Genomic DNA, 18417 nt, shown 5'->3' with positions numbered 1-18417 from the left:
AACAAAAGTATTTTTTATAAAATCGAAATCCAATTCATGAATAGTTTCAGACAGCATTATCCTCTCCTTAGATAACAATATTGTCTAAATTGACTTATTTTCATCTTTACATTTATACATTCAGTTCACCCAGTTTATGTTTAGTCACAAATATAAAAATAAATGTTTATTAATAGTGATCAGTACATGAGACATTTGTTCAACTTCATGTGTGGTAATATGGCTGCGCAAAAACCACAGCAATACTTAAGCAATATAATACACCGACAAGACAAATGTATGCTTGAGGGAGACCAAACCTCTCACCCATCCTCACTGCAACAAGGCCTCCAGAACTTCAAGCTCCCAACTTGTACTTGTATATTACTGTATGCACTATAACTGAGGAGTGGGTGTCTTTTTGCATTAACTGAAAGTCAGGGAGCTGCAGGCTTACTCTGACCATAGGGTGGTAAATAGACTGCAGGTCAGGCTCCCTCACCACCACCACCACCGCCACCGCCACCACCACCACCACCATTACCCTCCCTCTCTCTCTGTCGCTCAGGGTTAGGAATGCCTGTGCCTGTGATAATTAACCGCAAATCGGTGGTCGGCAGTGGAATCTGTAATCTCCAACTGCAAGGTTTGCTGTCGCATTAGGCCTAGTAGGACTACCTTATGTGTATTTCTGTCGCAGGGTCCAACACCTCAGCGTTTCACACAGCCAGATGCATCCGTACTCATTCTCAATTTACATTATGGAAGCACTCGGGTGGCCCTCAAGGCTGCAGCTTGCATTATGCCACAGGCCTGTCGTGGATTCTGTCTCCAAATCCGTTCGATCCCCAACAATCAAATAGATATAGGCCTGGTTAAGCAATATTTATAGGAGCAAGGTCGTCGACAATAAAGGACTGGCCTTCGACTCAATCGGCTTCAGTAGGCCTACCGATAACCATCTATTGATCCATCGAAATGTGGCATATTCATATAATTTGCATTGTGTGCTCCATGATTAAACCAGCGAACATGTCGGACACGAACCTGTTCTTACAGCAGCACCTGTTCTTACAACATCGCGGATTCCGGGTCCTAATCCAAGGCAATCTATTACATAACCGGATGACATTTCCTACAATATCGATGATGCCCTAATGATGCAAATAAAATAAAAACACAAAAAATCATGCGTGCTTACTTTCCCAGTTCCTCGAAGAGCTGATATTCATCAGTAAATCTTGTGCAGATCGTTAATGCCATCCTGATAGCAAAGCTCGGGGTGCTCGGAGACGCGTTTAAGGTGCTCACAGAATCCCCTTCTTCAACGCCGCCCGATTTGTCCTGAACCTGCAAGCCAGAACGGAGGGATTCATGCAAAGCTAAATCGCATTGACAGGAGTACTTGGCAAGATGATGTTGAGGGAAGAGGTGTCGGTTTTATGGCTTCTAGCCGGACAGAGGATTTCCAGTGTTCTGCCGTGTATGGGGTTTTGTCTTCACATGCGGTGATTTGTCACAGATCAGTCGCGTAGTATTTGGTTCATTTCCATATCTATCGTATGTACATCCCAGAAGCTCGACTAGTCTCTGTGCGCTCATCAGACGCCGCACCGCCGCATCTCACCCTTGCTGCGAGACAGGCCCCGCCCCCTCTGGAAGCCTCCTCCACATTATAATATTAGGATTCTTATTAATCTTATCATTATCATTATTATTAAGATGTCAAGATCCGGTGAAACGGCGAGCAACCTATTGTAATAGTTCTTTTTTTTTTATATATATATATATATATATATATATATATATAGGTATATTATAGGCAATCATTGTCCGGTTCTATTTGAAGATTGGTATCCCGTTATTGCGTGGTTTGTTTTGGTTTTTAACTTAAATTGTAGTGGCACTCGCTTTGGATTAAACAAGCTAAGAAATGTCTATGTATGTCAGTTTATTTGTTGGTTTTGTGTCAGTGAAGATTGTCCTAGAAACCACATTCATCGTATTAATAAGGCATCTCCTTAACACTGAATGCCAGGTTGGATCAGAACGTTAGCCACAGCTGCAGGTGTATTCTTGGGGAGTTCCATAGTTGTGGTCACTGCCACCGTGCCTCATTTAAACCCAACCTTTGAGACACCTGCAGCCAGTGCCTAATCCAAACTTTTTTAATGGGGCTTCAATCCCCCAAAATGATTGGAAAGTCAACAATTTCAGTTTCAGTGATCGATCAACATGTCGATAGCTCTGGCTTAATAACAATGACTGAATAACTTGATCACAGTATTTTTGTGCGCGGTTATCAGATCAGATGTTAGTTTTTTTAGGACGACCATCATGAAAGTCATGGTAAGGCGATTACTGTGAAATAACATGACACAACTGATATGTGTCAACTTTTTCTCAATGTCTGAAACATGAATCTGGGACATTTGGGTTATGGGCAGATAAACACAGATGAATACATATAGTTAGTGTGGTTGCAAAGCAAGCCACACTAGTAATCATGTGCCTTATTATATATTTTATAATCTTCCTATTCTTCCCCCTCATTTTGCGTTATTATCTAATCCTACATTTTGGAGTTATAAAAATTGAGATCCTACAATTAAGAAAATGTGTATACTTTTTTAATTAGTATTTACAACATTATTATTTAATATTAAAAGAGAAATGGGCAAAAGCACTAAAATCAATCACTCCAACGTGAAAACTGAGTTGTCAAATTAAATAGGCATATGTAGGACCGGAAGTAAGGAGGTCTCCAAAAATGTTTGTACTTCTGTTACCAGGGGGGCCTCTATAACTGAAGACCAAACCTTAAAGGCTGCACTGCGTTATTTGACATGCTGAAACTTTTTGTCTCAAGGACCAAAGTTTTTTCTGTACCCTTAAACTTTTGGAAAATCTTGAAAGAATAGTTTTAACTGACCCGTACACTCAAGATTTGGTAAACGTACTACTAATAGCCTACTACCTGACCTTGTAGTATATTATCGGCCGAGTTATGGCCGATTTATGTGAACATATGATTATGCAAATGAGCTTCAGAGAATCCCAGAGGCATTACATGTGATGTGCCCATCAAGGACATACCCCCTAGGTAATGTGTAAAGTTTGGTTTGATAGCTAACAAAGTTTCGTTGCAGGGTCAATCTCAAGTCAATGGGGATAAAACGCTGACTTTAACAATTCTGAAGGGGAGCAATTCAGAGTTGTCAAAGTTGGTATACTTATAGAAACAGAACTTAAACTGGCCTCCAAAAAGTAAAGTAGGCCTACCTCATTGGCGACAGGGGCGCCATAGCTCACAATCAAACACAAACAATCGGCCCCATTATTAAATCAATCACAAGTCTGCTTCAAAGCAGCCCAGGGACTTGAAACTTGGCTTGCTTTTTAGCCTCGCTAGCATTAGTAGGCCTACTTCAGCACGCTCTCAGAATATCGCGTGAACGAGTTCACTTTCTTCAAAATAAATCAATATTTATTTAAAGTAACACCTTCCTGATTATTTACAAAATACAAAGTTAATTTGCTAAGGCCATCTGTCGACTCATTGCATGTATTACTGAACCTATTACTGCAGTATCACTTTGTTCAGGTCAACAGAACTTCCCTCCTCTTCTTTTTAAATGCATATCAAGCGTATGTGCTGGTTAGGCTAATTATCATCTGCAAAGTAATTCCAGTAATTTGTCTTGTGCTGATGGAAGATATGTCACACATTTACATGGAATTCTCATCCCAAAGATGACAGGATAAGTGGCAGTTGCCGTCAGCTTAAACTGATTTAGATTTAATTTCATTAATTCAGTGTTGGATATAAATGAAGTACTATTTAGCCATATGTAGGCCTATCTAGACCCCGTTTGACTAGACTGAAGGAGATGGGCACATATCATCGACAGCTGTCTCATTTCCAGGCAAGGTAGTAGGCTGCTACTAGAAATGTAGGTATTTGGTTGTGCCCTCCTGACACCTCAGTAAATCTTTGCTCGAAAATGTGATAAAACTACTCGTTATGTAGGTCTACTTAATGTTCACAACTGTAGCGCAACTTCACAATCAGCAAACCCCTCCGCAGTTGGCCATTTACATCTTATAGCACGTCAACACCAATATCATCCAGAGGGCGGCAGTATTTCATTTAGATAGAAGAGAAAGAGATGTTGTGTCAATGTGTTCTACATAATGGAATTAATTAATTACTATAGCACAATAAGTAAGGGATAATCACGGAGAGGCAGGGCAATATACAGTTTGATATGCCCGGCTCGTGGACGGCTTACCGCCCGAGAGGAGCCGGGCATATCAAACTGCTAATTGCCCTGCCTTGAGGTGATTATCCCGTTTATTCTACTTCTTCCTTGCCAACATAATAAAACAATTTCAATACTTCGATAATTATGCTTTTTCTAATTCGTATCGCATGCTTATTAAATGTATACTCTGTTTGAGTTCATCTCCCTCAAAAGTAGTCACATTTAATTACGATCGATCAAACATGTTTTGGACACCTCGAAGGGCATAATCCCGCTTATACCATGGTCACTTGCCAAAGAAGAATTAGATCATTCATTTATATTTTCATGCGTTTTACAATCCAAATATAACGTTTTTCACATGCCATAATTTAGTTTCCCTGGTAACGCCTGAAGGTTTGACTAAAACCTGGAACGGCCACACCAAACGCGTTTCTCGCGTTGGATAACGAGTGTAACGTGCCTAACTTGACGCTTGATCACAAAATGTCACAAAAATGTCACAAAAATGGTTAAACGCGCCTAAAGGTACGGCCACGAAAACATCGAAAATCTGCATTTTTGCATAGGGAACCATTGGTACAGGCGCGTAGACGCGTTAAGGTACGGCCACACCAACCGCGTGAAGGCCTCCACACACCGGCGCCGCAGCGTCGCGTCAAAAAGTCTGCCCCCATTATTCCGGGTGTACTAGCACACACCGGCGCCGACTAGCCGCGCGGCAGCGTTCCGCGCCGCGCCGCCCAACTACTCTTCGAGACAATGTTCTATTCCCGAGCGTCGCCGCCCCTGAAAAAGCGCTTTGTAAAAGCTGGTTTGTTCATCCCGGGTCCCGTAGGCACCTCCATATCTACCCCTCACCACTGGATGTCGCCCTCTTTCGTTTGTGATAAACAATTACGAGAATGGACGATGAGAGACTGGTCGTCGAGGTGGAAAAATATGTCGAATTGTATGACCAAAGTTCCCGTCATTACAAAGACAACTCCAAAAAGGTCATTGCCTGGCGAGCCTTAGCTCTGGAGATTGGATCTTCAGGTGAGAAATCAACAATGGTGGACTAAGTACCCAAACCATTAACCATAATGGGAAATAGACGAAATCAAGTCACATATAATCACACCATGTAGGTAGAAACCAGATTACTTGTAATATATATTTTTTTATTTAAGGCAAGCCAACTTCATTCATATAGCACTTTTAATACATGAAGCAGACTCAAAGTGCTTCACATAGAAACATTCTCATACAATAAAATAGATAAGTAAAAGGAAACACAGGCAAAACTCAAAAATGCATTGTCATGTATTAACTGTCTCTCTGTTATCAGAACATGTATTAACTGTCTCTCTGGATTTAGGGAAAAATAACATTAAGTGTCTCGAGCACTCAAATAAAATACACTGGCTACTGAATCCAGCACAGCAATAACATCACTGTATTTATCCCGAGGGATAAAAAAAAAGTATATATATGCAAAAGAGTATACCAGAGAGGGATAATAACTAGATTATAGGTCATCATATAGGCTGCACCATATGGTTCTGCCATTGCACACTTAGTAGCGAATTGAAATATTGGCGTGCCTCTCAGGATCTGCACGGAGCTCCTGGACCAGATTGTGGCATACCCCCTGTTCTTGTCTCCGTTCATTGATGGGGTGCACCCAAACCCTTCGTCTTCTCCTTGCTCCTTGCAGGAGAAGAAGGGCAGCCCCCCTCTGTCTGGCAACAGTTATTTGTTCTGTTGAAATAAAAAAAACTCAATAAAATGTAAAAGAGCTTGCTCAATTAAAATGGCTAACTACTGGCTGCATACATGTAAATGTGTGGCTATGTTAAGGATAGATAGATGGATAGATAGATAGATACTGTATTGGTCCCAATGGGGATCAATAAAGCCATCCAGGAGCTCAATACAATAAATACACACAATAACAATTGGCCTTAAAAGGTGACTGCACTATATACTAAAAAGGCTTAATAGAAGGTCCTGCAGATATTGAGATTGTTGATGCAGTAGATGAATAATTGCAAAATATAAAATAAATAAGAAATGACAGTCAATAAAACGATAAAGTGCCCTACAAACTAAGTTGATCTGATGCTTGAAAACATACTTTCACTGCGCAGATTAGCCTACATTTTTCCAACTATTCAGCCAAAAAGATGGAAAATAAATAAACTAGGCTACAATAGGCTACTCACCCATTGCGTTTCGTGTCTTTGCTGCGGTTGATTGACAGGTGACTTCCTGATTTTATACTGCAGCGCGGCCGTCGCGCCGCCTCCTGTTTGTGCTAGGGGCATGCTTTTGACGCGCGTAAAATACGCGACGCTGCGCTGCGGCGCCGGTGTGTGGAGGCCTTTACTCGCGTTTGGGGCGTCGAAAATCTGCATTTTTGCATAGGGAACCATTGGTATAGGCGCGTAGACGCGTTACACGCGTTGAAGCGTCGCTTAAGGCTGGTTTATGCTCGGTTACGTAAGCGTAAGCGCAAGCGCAAGAGGCCCTTGCGCGCCCTTGCGCCCCCCTTGCGCGACTTCTCACGTCTTGCGTGCGTCGGGCGATTTTTCTAGACTTGCGTCATTTTTTACGTAAGCTTTTACGCGAGCCGCCCAGCCTGCAAGGCTGTGATTGGTTTGCTGGTCTGGTTACTACTTCCTGTCTGGAGTATCACCCGGCAGGCTCATATACAAAAGCATTAACCTGAAGTGAAGTTAACTTTGCTGCCAACACATTATGTCGTTTTAAAATGTAGAGAGATATGCACATTTATACAACCCCAATGATCAACAACTTCATCACCCCTGTTCCTCTGTCTGTTGCCATCATTCACTGTGTATGGGGAGAACACGATCTGGCACATAAACAAACCAACGACTCCCACAGACAAAGACGTCATTCTCGAGGTCGTCTTCAACGAAAAACTTTCCTCCACATATTACTCCACCTACTGTTCTGGCGGTAAGTTGCTTGGCAACACGCGCAACACGCGCAACCTAAAAGGGAGCATGAATTGCTTTGAGTAAATTTTACTACGTAACACCAACGCTGAAGCATGCAGCCGCCTTTAAGGCGGCTGCATGCTTCAGCGTTGGTGTTACGTTGTTGCGCAAAATTTACTCAAAGCAATTCATGCTCCCTTTTAGGTTGCGCGTGTTGCGGGTGTTGCCAAGCAATTTACCGCCAGAACAGTAGGTGGAGTAATATGTGGAGGAAAGTTTTTCGTTGAGACGACCTCGAGAATGACGTCTTTGTCTGTGGGAGTCGTTGGTTTGTTTATGTGCCAGATCGTGTTCTCCCCATACACAGTGAATGATGGCAACAGACAGAGGAACAGGGGTGATGAAGTTGTTGATCATTGGGGTTGTATAAATGTGCATATCTCTCTACATTTTAAAACGACATAATGTGTTGGCAGCAAAGTTAACTTCACTTCAGGTTAATGCTTTTGTATATGAGCCTGCCGGGTGATACTCCAGACAGGAAGTAGTAACCAGACCAGCAAACCAATCACAGCCTTGCAGGCTGGGCGGCTCGCGTAAAAGCTTACGTAAAAAATGACGCAAGTCTAGAAAAATCGCCCGACGCACGCAAGACGTGAGAAGTCGCGCAAGGGGGGCGCAAGGGCGCGCAAGGGCCTCTTGCGCTTGCGCTTACGCTTACGTAACCGAGCATAAACCAGCCTTTAGGGGCGTTAAGGCGGCTGCATGCTTCAGCGTTGGTGTTACGTTGTTGCGCAAAATTTACTCAAAGCAATTCATGCTCCCTTTTAGGTTGCGCGTGTTGCGCGTGTTGCCAAGCAATTTACCGCCAGAACAGTAGGTGGAGTAATATGTGGAGGAAAGTTTTTCGTTGAAGACGACCTCGAGAATGACGTCTTTGTCTATGGGAGTCGTTGGTTTGTTTATGTGCCAGATCGTGTTCTCCCCATACACAGTGAATGATGGCAACAGACAGAGGAACAGGGGTGATGAAGTTGTTGATCATTGGGGTTGTATAAATGTGCATATCTCTCTACATTTTAAAACGACATAATGTGTTGGCAGCAAAGTTAACTTCACTTCAGGTTAATGCTTTTGTATATGAGCCTGCCGGGTGATACTCCAGACAGGAAGTAGTAACCAGACCAGCAAACCAATCACAGCCTTGCAGGCTGGGCTGCTCGCGTAAAAGCTTACGTAAAAAATGACGCAAGTCTAGAAAAATCACCCGACGCACGCAAGACGTGAGAAGTCGCGCAAGGGGGGCGCAAGGGCGCGCAAGGGCCTCTTGCGCTTGCGCTTACGCTTACGTAACCGAGCATAAACCAGCCTTTAGACGCGGCAGACGCACGTAATTACGCACGTAAACGCAGTAACGCGCCCAAAGCACCAACGCCTGGAGTTCAAAGAATTGAACTTTCAACGCTCCAACACGTGATGCTTAGCCGCGATAGCCAATCAGCGTGGAGCTTGACCCGACGTCACTGGCAAGAGAGTAGTGACGCTTGCACAGAAGCATACGGCCGACATCTTTCTTTATTCTGGATGGAAATAGTAACAACGGCTGTGTCCCAATTCCTAGGACGCATCCTTCGAAGGCTGCATTCGAAGGATGCGTCGACGCCGATTGCGTCACAGCGACGCGCCAAGTGCTGTCCCAATTCCAAGGGTCCTTCAAATGCGGCCTACGAATGCAGCCTTCTTTTCCCGGATTTGAAGGATGCATCGGCTGTATCCTTCACGGCCCAACGTATCCCAAGATCCTTCACGGCCCAACGTATCCCTCCCAAGATTCATTGCGCACTCAATCAATGGAGATGGAGGAGAATGGCGATTTAAGTTTTGCACTTAAATGTAAGTATTTGGTTTCTAGTCACTCGAGTATTTAACGATACAAATGTTAAAAAAAACAAGGGCCCTTAAAACTTTTTTCATTAAAGTAATAGGCAATATAAGTAAGGTAACGTTACAGTTAGTGACGCTGTAACGTTAACAAAGAACACCCGTTAAGCCCTATAGTTTCAAATTTAAGAGGTCAAAATGGTTATATTTACCGAAATTGTGGCGATTATATAGATAATTTGCTATTCTGTAACGTTAGATAAATGGACCAACGCGAACACAGGTTGTGGACCCTGGTTTTCAGACCGTAACGTTACAGATGTTGGGATTGATTACACAGTTAACTTGGTTATTTTGCTATTTAAGCTGCTTTTGTTTGGTAGTGTAAAGCAAAACTAATTCTAACATTTGGTTTTGGGAGCCAGCAGCATACTGCTCGATTTATTCTATTGAGGGGGGAGAACGATGAGCTGTTCACCGGGGTGAAATACTCAGCAAGTGTGGCTTGGGGATAAGGAAACAATCGTTTATTTATATCGTAAGTTAGTTTATAAAAATTATTATAGGCCATTTATATATCTACATTTGACCATCTTGTAAAGGTTAGTTAAATTAGCCCTCATTAAACAGCAGGACAGATACAACATCCCCAGAAATCGTTTACTACGATGTCCTATTTTGGGTCATTAAAGAAAGAGAGACAAAGAAAGTCACAGCTCGCTTCAGTACTAGACAGCACTAGAAAAACACACAAAGAAAAAGTGTATTTTGACTTCTACTGGTTGTCTTATTATTATGGGCTTCATATAGGATGAGGGCTAATTTAAATGTAACCTTTACAAGATGGTCAAATATATGTATTATAAATGGCCTATTGTTAACATGGGCTATTAACATGATTGATAAATGTGTCTCTTGTTTTCTCTGATTAATAATGTCTCTGTGTTTAGGACAATTCTGGAGAAAATAGGCCTGCAGGGGAAGGTGACTCCCCTGCAGGCAAAGAAAAAATGGGACAATTTAAAAAAATATATAAAGTATGTGCATGTCATTTTAAATATACATTATTTGTTTTAACCATGCAAGTTAACCATGCTGAAATTTGTTTTGATATTGCTGTTGTTAACTGCCATGATTGATTTCCTCTGCCTTAGGATTGCAAGTATCCAGGGTCAGGAGAGGGGGTAGGTGGGAAACCCACTGCTGCCACTTGGCCCTGGTTTGTGGACTTGGGGCAGAGGCATTCCACCAACCCCCCTGTCCTAATTGCCTCCATCCCTGAGAACACATCAGGGCCAAGTACAGCAAGTACAGCAGTGGTGGATCAGGAGGTGGAGGACAAGGATCAGGAGTAGGAAAGGCAGCGAGGGCCAAAGTCCAGAAAGAGGGACAGAGGAAGACATGTTCCAGAGTCGCTAACTATCTTCCGAAAAGGACTCAAGACTCACCTGTTCAGAGTCCACCTCAACTCTGCATAGCCACCCTCCCCCTTCTGGCCACCATTGTACACTGTGTTGTATTGTATTGTATTATAGTACTTAACTGTGTAGCAACTGCAGTAGCTGCTATCATGGCTGTAACATGGGGAATTGATTAGCCTAGCGATTGTGGTACTTGCACTTGGTTCTATGAACATCCTTTCTGTACCGACAGCGATATATTGATGCACTTCTTATGACAAATGTACTTATTGTAAGTCGCTTTGGATAAAAGCGTCTGCTAAATGCCCTAAATGTAAATGTAAAATGTAAATGTTCCAGTTAATAAAAGAGGACATGAGGCTACAAAGGGAGGCAGAGGAGAGAAGAGCCCAGGAGAGCAGGGAAAGAATGGATAGGTTTTTCTCAATTTTGGAGCTTTTGGTGGACAAATAACTTATGTTCTGTTATATTTAACACATTGTTTATTATTATTTACATATTTATTGAAACTAACTTATTTAACTAACTATTTAACTAACTTTTTTGATTAACTATTTATTAAAACCCTAACTAACTTTTTTGTATTGACTAATGTATTCGTATATAACTTATAAAACATATATACAACAATAAAACTATTTACAACAAAAAACATTCATGTGACTATTTACAACAATTATTATAAAACTACTATATACAAAAACATACTGATCAATAATAATTTTTGTTGGTTTCTTTGTTCTTTTTTTCGCGCTGGCCGGTTTAACTTCTGTTTACTAACAGGTCAGGTCAGCTGTCAGGGTTGCTAGGTGACAGGATCAGCGCGTGGTCACGCAAGATAAAGGGCGGTAACGGTTTGTTACGTAAACCTGAAATGCTCCGTAGGCTAGACCGTCCCATTTCTTGAGAAGGGTCCAGCTGCAGGCTTGGGCGTTTCCGTCATTACACAAAAACGCCCATCGGGCGTTCCCGTCATGACACAAAAACGCCCATCAGGCGTTCCTGTAGCGTTTCATCGATCAATCAAGAAGAGGTGAGTTTCGCAAGGCATGCTGGGTATGCTACCCTTCCTTTTTTGGCGGTTTTACCTCGTAGTAACTTTCCAGAAAAACGAAAGGGTTATGATGAGAGATTATGTCAGTAAGTATGATATTGTTTATTTGACAACATTGGCTGTGAAGTATTCTCATTTAAATCACTGATTTAGCTGTGGTATCGTTGTATCCGAATTCGAATCCGATATAAATACTCGTGACAAGCATGGTTCGGTAGCAGCAAATGCTATGCTATCTCGTCCATAAACGTAGCATATACTAGCCAGAAATCAGCAACGTTTAAGACGGTTTGTAGGTAGAGGGTAAAGTTTGCAGCGAAGGCTTTGCCGATTATTTTACTGTGAGGTTAACATTACCAAAGTACATTGTTAAGTTGGATGTTAAGGTGTCAGCTTGCATGGTAAGAGACATGAAATCGGGGCCACGCTGCTTCGTTGTGGTGACACACGCATCGGATTAAACTGTGCATGTAAAGTACTGTAGCGCCGACCAGGAAGAACAGGGAGTCAGGCTTTTGGTCAACTAGGGGTTCTGTGCCTCATACACCGCTCGACTACAGAAACACCCTATTTTATTGACTCACCAACACGTACATAGAACAGCACACCTAACTAACACACAAGTCATTCTCGGTGATGGTGGCAACAACGACACACAACAGAACAACACACAACAATGAACAATCCCAACCCATTAACCCCACTGATCATTAATAACACCAACAACTAGCAACGGACCCAGAACAACAACAATAACAGCAACAATAGCCGCAACAACATGCGCTCCGAGAATCCCCCAGAATCCCCGGCACGAACCCGGAAGAGAACGAACACGTTGCGAACACTGGTCGCTACACAGCTCCCATCTGAGGGGTCAGTCGTCCCCGACGACCCCATCACCCGACACATAGTCCTTAAGGTGTTCAGGGGCCCGGCGCCACCGGTTCGGCCGCTGAGCCCCCCTAGGGGCGACAGCCGCAGGACCAACGGCCCCATCCGGGGAGCCAGCAGGGACAGGGGAGCCGGCAGGGGAACCACGAGGAGTTCCGCCTCCCTCAACAGCAACAACCGGGGCGAGGGGGCGGTACGGCGAGAGTCTGTCCTGGTGCAACACTACCACACGCCCCCGGGCGCCCGGCATCCGCAGCCGGTACACCACCTCTGACACCCTGTCGAGGATTTCCCCTGGTCCCTGCCAGTGGCTCCGCAGCTTAGGGCAGACCCCCCTCTTTCTGACGGGACAGTACACCCACACCCTGTCCCCGGGTGTGAACGCTCGTCCCCGGCAGCGAGTGTCAATTACGTGCCCCTCTTCTGCCTCACCCCTGAGGCAGCCTGAGCCTGGCGGGTGTAGTCATGGACCACCAGCAGGCGATCCCTCAGCCTGCGGAAATAGTCCATAGCCGCACCCCCAGAGATCTCAGGCTCGGGAGGGGATCCGAACACCAAGTCCACCGGTGTCCGGAGCTCCCGCCCGAACATGAGGGCAGCCGGCGTGCAGTGACTAGACTCCTGCACTGCCGTCCGATAGGACCACAGCAGGGGTTGACACTAAGGTTTCAAAAGCACTTGCCCATCGGGCAAGTACAGGTCAGATTCAACTTGCCTGAATGTAATGTTCACTTGCCCAAATTATAATCAGAATCGTGAACGGGCCTCTTTTTGCCAGGCACCCGGCCTGGTTTTGGGGGGGCTCAGAAAAATCATCCTAGCTCAGACTGAAGCTGAATGTTAGCTTCCACACATGTGTTTAAAAAATAACAAACTTCTCTTTGTTTACTTATTTATCGAGCGGTCACATCATGCCATGAAGTGATTTCAGTCCACAGTTGCAACCTATTAAAGCTATCGCCAAGTTATATGTAGACCTGCATGATTTGATGCAAATGTACATAACTAAATGTCAGAGGTAGTAGCAAAGATATGTATTTTTTAACTTTCAAGTTTCTTGTAGCTCTAACTGAATAATCACAATCGCGTTTCTAGTAGGGTTGTCAGTCACAATACTGGATTTTCTAACTTCAACACTATTCCTGGAAAAAGATCGATATTCTATACCATTTTCGATATCAGGGGAAACGTTTTTTTCTGGAAAGAACATACCCAAAGTAAAGACATTATATCTCCACAACTGCAAGGGCGATAATGTCATCTTCGGGCCAAAAGAAAGATTGTTGTGCAAGTGAAATATTCAATGGGGATAATACTTGGTTAAAGTGAATAAAGCCATGGAACACAGCATAAGTGGAAGATAACATTTCCACCTGAAATAATTATCAGTATCAGTTGGTCGTTATCAGTTGGGAGCGCTGTCTTAATATGAGACACAAATAAGGTAGATATCTTACAATTTTGACACTTGACACCTCTATTTAAAGTTCAGGGCAATCGAATGCACCAAGCCAAACACTCGCAAATAAATATATGGCCACTAGATTGCGCTGAAGAATATGTTTTCTGATTGAAGGCAATTTACCTATTTCCTAAGAAACCTTCTCTTATTCATTGATTGAAAACACCATGTTAAGTTGCAAAATTTGGCCCAGATACTGGATAATCTGTTTATGGTGGTTTTATTCGATCAGAATCAACTTTGTGGACAAAAATCACAAAGGTAATACTTCATTTTTGGTTGTTAAAAGAAAAGGGGACGTTTCTTCTTAAGTTGTTATTTGCGAGTTTTAGTCACAGAGTGATATGGTTTGGACTGTTGGAATAAGTGGAGGCTCAGCTTTCATGTAATACAGTAGTTTGTGAGGGTCCAATTTCGTGAAAAAGATCGCTATTGCTGTGCGCATGTGCACAGTTATGAAACACAAAACCGTGTTCTTGACTTTCCTTGATAATTTGCCTCAATCCAAAGTACTTCCAAACTGCACTCCTCCATCACTACTCCATTTAACTTATACCTAAACCGTTCGCGGAGGTGCTGCACTTGAGATGCTAGCTGTGTTGGCTAACCTTTAGCGAATCACTGCCAGAGACCGCACTGCGAGTGAGTGACAGAAGGCGGGGCTATATTCGCACTGAAGCGATGCGTGTCTGTTAACTAGCTTTCCGAGAGAAGAGAAGACAGCGCGCTGATCAATTGCAAATACTTCTATTTTGTGTGGTTTTGCGGAACAAAAGGTTGTTCTGCAGTTTCTAAAAACATTTGAATAAATAGCTTTTATATTAAAGGTCCCATGACATGAAAATCTCAATTTATGAGGTTTTCTAACATAAATATGAGTTCCCCTAGCCTGCCTATGGTCCCCCAGTGGCTAAAACTTGCGTTTGGTGTAAAACGAGCACTAGCTGTTCTGCTCGCCTTTGAAAAAACGGAGGCTCAAGCGCGCTGATTTGGAAATCTGTGCTCATGACGTCATGAGGAATCTCAGCTCCTCCCCTTACTCTGCCTGGCCCGCCCAGAGACGTTGGCCCGCCAATGAGACTCGACCTTGCGAGCGCCACATGTGTGTGTGTGTGTGTGTGTGTGTGTGTGTGTGTGTGTGTGTGTGTGAATACACACACTGTAACGCAAGTGTTTCTTGTCGGTTCTTTGACGTGTCTTGTATTTCCACAACGAGACTGTCGTGGGGGTTATCTGAGCCATGGTTGAGAAGGAATTGGGGGAAAGGAACTTTGGTTTGACTCGCTGAGGTACATGAACTGCGACATGCCGCCGGTTGCCGCGAGGCACCATCGCCCGGCAGCGGGCAGCCGGCAGCAGGCAGCGCGCGGTTCAGTCGACTTCAGGTTGATGTGAAAGTGGATGAACCAGAGACGTCAGAACCCGACAAAGTCGTTTGTGATTCATAATATCGTCTGGAGGCGCACACAATATGTTATATGATATAGATATCTATGTATTATATGATATAATTATTTAGATATAGAGCTCCAGGACTGTAACGCAAGTGTTGTACACTTCCTTGTTATTTGGATAACCGTTCTGCTGTTGGTGTGATGGCGCATCACGTCGGACTCTCGTCTCTGGTATTTCTACAACGAGACTCGTATTGGGGGTTATCTCAGCCAAGGTTGAGAATGAATTGGGGGGAAGGAACTTTGGCTTTGACTCACTCAAGACCATGAACCACCACGACAAGGAGGAGAAAGGGATCTTTGCCGGGCAGCGCTTATGCACCTCCGCCTCCGGCGGTGGTCCCTCAGCGGGGCTCAAGCGGGAGACATTCGCCGCCAACAATCCCTTTCTCCTCCATGTCGTGGTTCATGTTCTTGAGGGAGTCAAAGCCAAAGTTCCTTCCCCCCAATTCATTCATTCGTGTTATGCGCCATCACACCAACAGCAGAACGGTTATCCAAATAACAAGGAAGTGTACAACACTTGCGTTACAGTCCTGGAGCTCTATATCTAAATAATATCATATAATACATAGATATCTATATCATATAACATATTGTGTGCGCCTCCAGACGATATTATGAATCACAAACGACTTTGTCGGGTTCTGCGACGTCTCTGGTTCTTCCACTTTCACATCAACCTGAAGTCGACTGAACCGCGCGCTGCCTGCTGCCGGCTGCCCGCTGCCGGGCGATGGTGCCTCGCCGCAACCGGCGGCATGACGCAGTTCATGTACTTCAGCCAGTCAAAGCCAAAGTTCCTTTCCCCCAATTCCTTCTCAACCATGGCTGAGATAACCCCCAATACGAGTCTCGTTGTAGAAATACCAGAGACGAGAGTCCGACGTGTTATGCGCCATAACACCAAAAGCAGAACGGTTATCCAAATAAGAAGGAAGTGTACAACACTTGCGTTACAGTCCTGGAGCTCTATATCTAAATAATATCATATAATACATAGAAATCGATATCATTTAATACATATTATCACGGCCAAAAGCTGTGTGCGCCCCCAGACGATATTATGAATCACAAACGACTTTGTCGGGTTCTGCGACGTCTCTGGTTCTTCCACTTTCACATCAACCTGAAGTCGACTGAACCGGGCGCTGCCTGCTACCGGCTGCCCGCTGCCGGGCGATGGTGCCTCGCGGCAACCGGCGGCATGACGCAGTTCATGTAGCCTACTTCAGCGAGTCAAAGCCAAAGTTCCTTTCCCCCAATTCCTTCTCAACCATGGCTCAGATAACCCCCACAACAGTCTCGTTGTGGAAATACAAGACACGTCAAAGAACCGACAAGAAACACTTGCGTTAAAGTGTGTGTATTCACACACACACACACACACACACACACACACACACACACACACACACACACACACACACACACACACACACACACACACACACACACACACACACACACACACACACACACACACACACACACACACACACACACACACGGCGCTCGCACGGTCGAGTCTCATTGGCGGGCCAACGTCTCTGGGCGGGCCAGGCAGAGTAAGGGGAGGAGCTGAGATTCCTGATGACGTCATGAATACAGACATTCCAAATCAGCGCGCTTGAGCCTCCGTTTTTTCAAAGGCGAGCAGAACAGCTAGTGCTCGTTTTACACCAAACGCAAGTTTTAGCCACTGGGGGACCATAGGCAGGCTAGGGGAACTCATATTTATGTTAGAAAACCTCATAAAGTGAGATTTTCATGTCATGGGACCTTTAACATCCACCCAAAATCCACTTGCCCGTTCGGGCAACCAGAAAAAATCTCAACTTGCCCAAACATTTTTTTTTACTTGCCCCGGGCAAGCGGGTACGGAGCCCCTCTGGTGACATCTGGGAAAAAAATATATATATCTGTTTGCCCGATTTAGTGATCTGTTTGCATGACTTGATAATCTGTGGCCACAATTTAATAAATTGCGGGAACGAGATAATTAATTTGTGGCCACAGTTTAATAATTTGTGGGAACAAGATAATTAATTTGTGGCCACAGTTTAATAATTTGAAGGACCAAGATAATTATTTTGTGGCCACAGTTTAATAATTCGAGTGTGGCTGTGTTGTCTATTGTCGCAGCAGGGGTTAGACGCATGTCGGCTATGGACAAGATATAAGAGATATCGTTCTATTTTAACCTCGGAATGAATTACAATGACATGCTAAAGTCACTTGCTGTTAGGCAAGGAGTTATTATAAGTAAGAGGCACTTAATTAGGCTGCTAAAAATGCACGGGTACAGCCGAAGACAATATGATGACCTCGGTGACGAGATAGACTTTATCATGCAACAGCTGAAGGGAAATGGAAACCTGCATGGATACAGATGGATGTACAGCAAATGCATGAAATTATTAATTATCATTTGGCATCCTTGCAAATGATAATTATATCTGGCATACCGATTCATATGATAAATGAAAACCATATGGAATCTGCATCAATGGTTGCATAGACAGCTTTTCCCGTAAAATAATTTGGCTTAAAGCGGAATACACCAGCAGTGATCCACATGTCATTGGAGGCTACTTTATGGAGGCCTAGAGGAGTTCGGTGGCTTCTAAGGTCCGCCCGACACTTGGTGCTGGTGTAGCTGTCAAAACGAGGTCCATCCTCTATCACGTCACCGAGGTCATCATATTGTCTTCGGCTGTACCCGTGCATTTTTAGCAGCCTAATTAAGTACCTCTTACTTATTATAACCCCTTGCCTAACAGCAATTGACTTTAGAATGTTATTGTAATTCATTCCGAGGTTAAAATAGAACGACATGCGTCTAACCCCTGCTGCAACAATAGACAACCAAAACATAAAACACAACATAAGTATCTCGTTCCCACGAATTATTAAACTGTGGCCACAAAATAATTATCTTGTTCCCACAAATTATTAAACTGTGGCCACAAATTAGTTATCTCGTTCCCTTAATTTATTAAATTGTGGCCACAGATTATCAAGTCATGCAAACAGATCACTAAGTCGGGCAAACAGATATA

General features: G+C 43.8%; 1 protein-coding gene across 3 annotated transcripts in view; it reads right to left on the bottom strand.

Annotated features, from left to right (window-relative positions):
• The window catches only part of LOC130379074 (calcium/calmodulin-dependent protein kinase type II delta 2 chain), a 42034-nt gene extending 40476 nt beyond the window's left edge, over window positions 1-1558 (bottom strand). For all 3 annotated transcript variants that reach the window (XM_056585665.1, XM_056585663.1, XM_056585664.1), the window contains exon 1: window positions 1181-1558. In XM_056585665.1, coding sequence (XP_056441640.1) covers window positions 1181-1242 — 62 coding nt within the window. In that variant the 5' untranslated portion in view covers window positions 1243-1558. The remainder of the gene's footprint in view (window positions 1-1180) is intronic.
• Window positions 1559-18417: the final 16859 nt, after the last annotated feature.

The sequence above is a fragment of the Gadus chalcogrammus genome, chromosome 3, assembly GCF_026213295.1.
Source record: "Gadus chalcogrammus isolate NIFS_2021 chromosome 3, NIFS_Gcha_1.0, whole genome shotgun sequence".
NCBI lineage: Eukaryota > Metazoa > Chordata > Actinopteri > Gadiformes > Gadidae > Gadus > Gadus chalcogrammus.
This window is presented reverse-complemented; position numbering and strand designations above follow the sequence as displayed.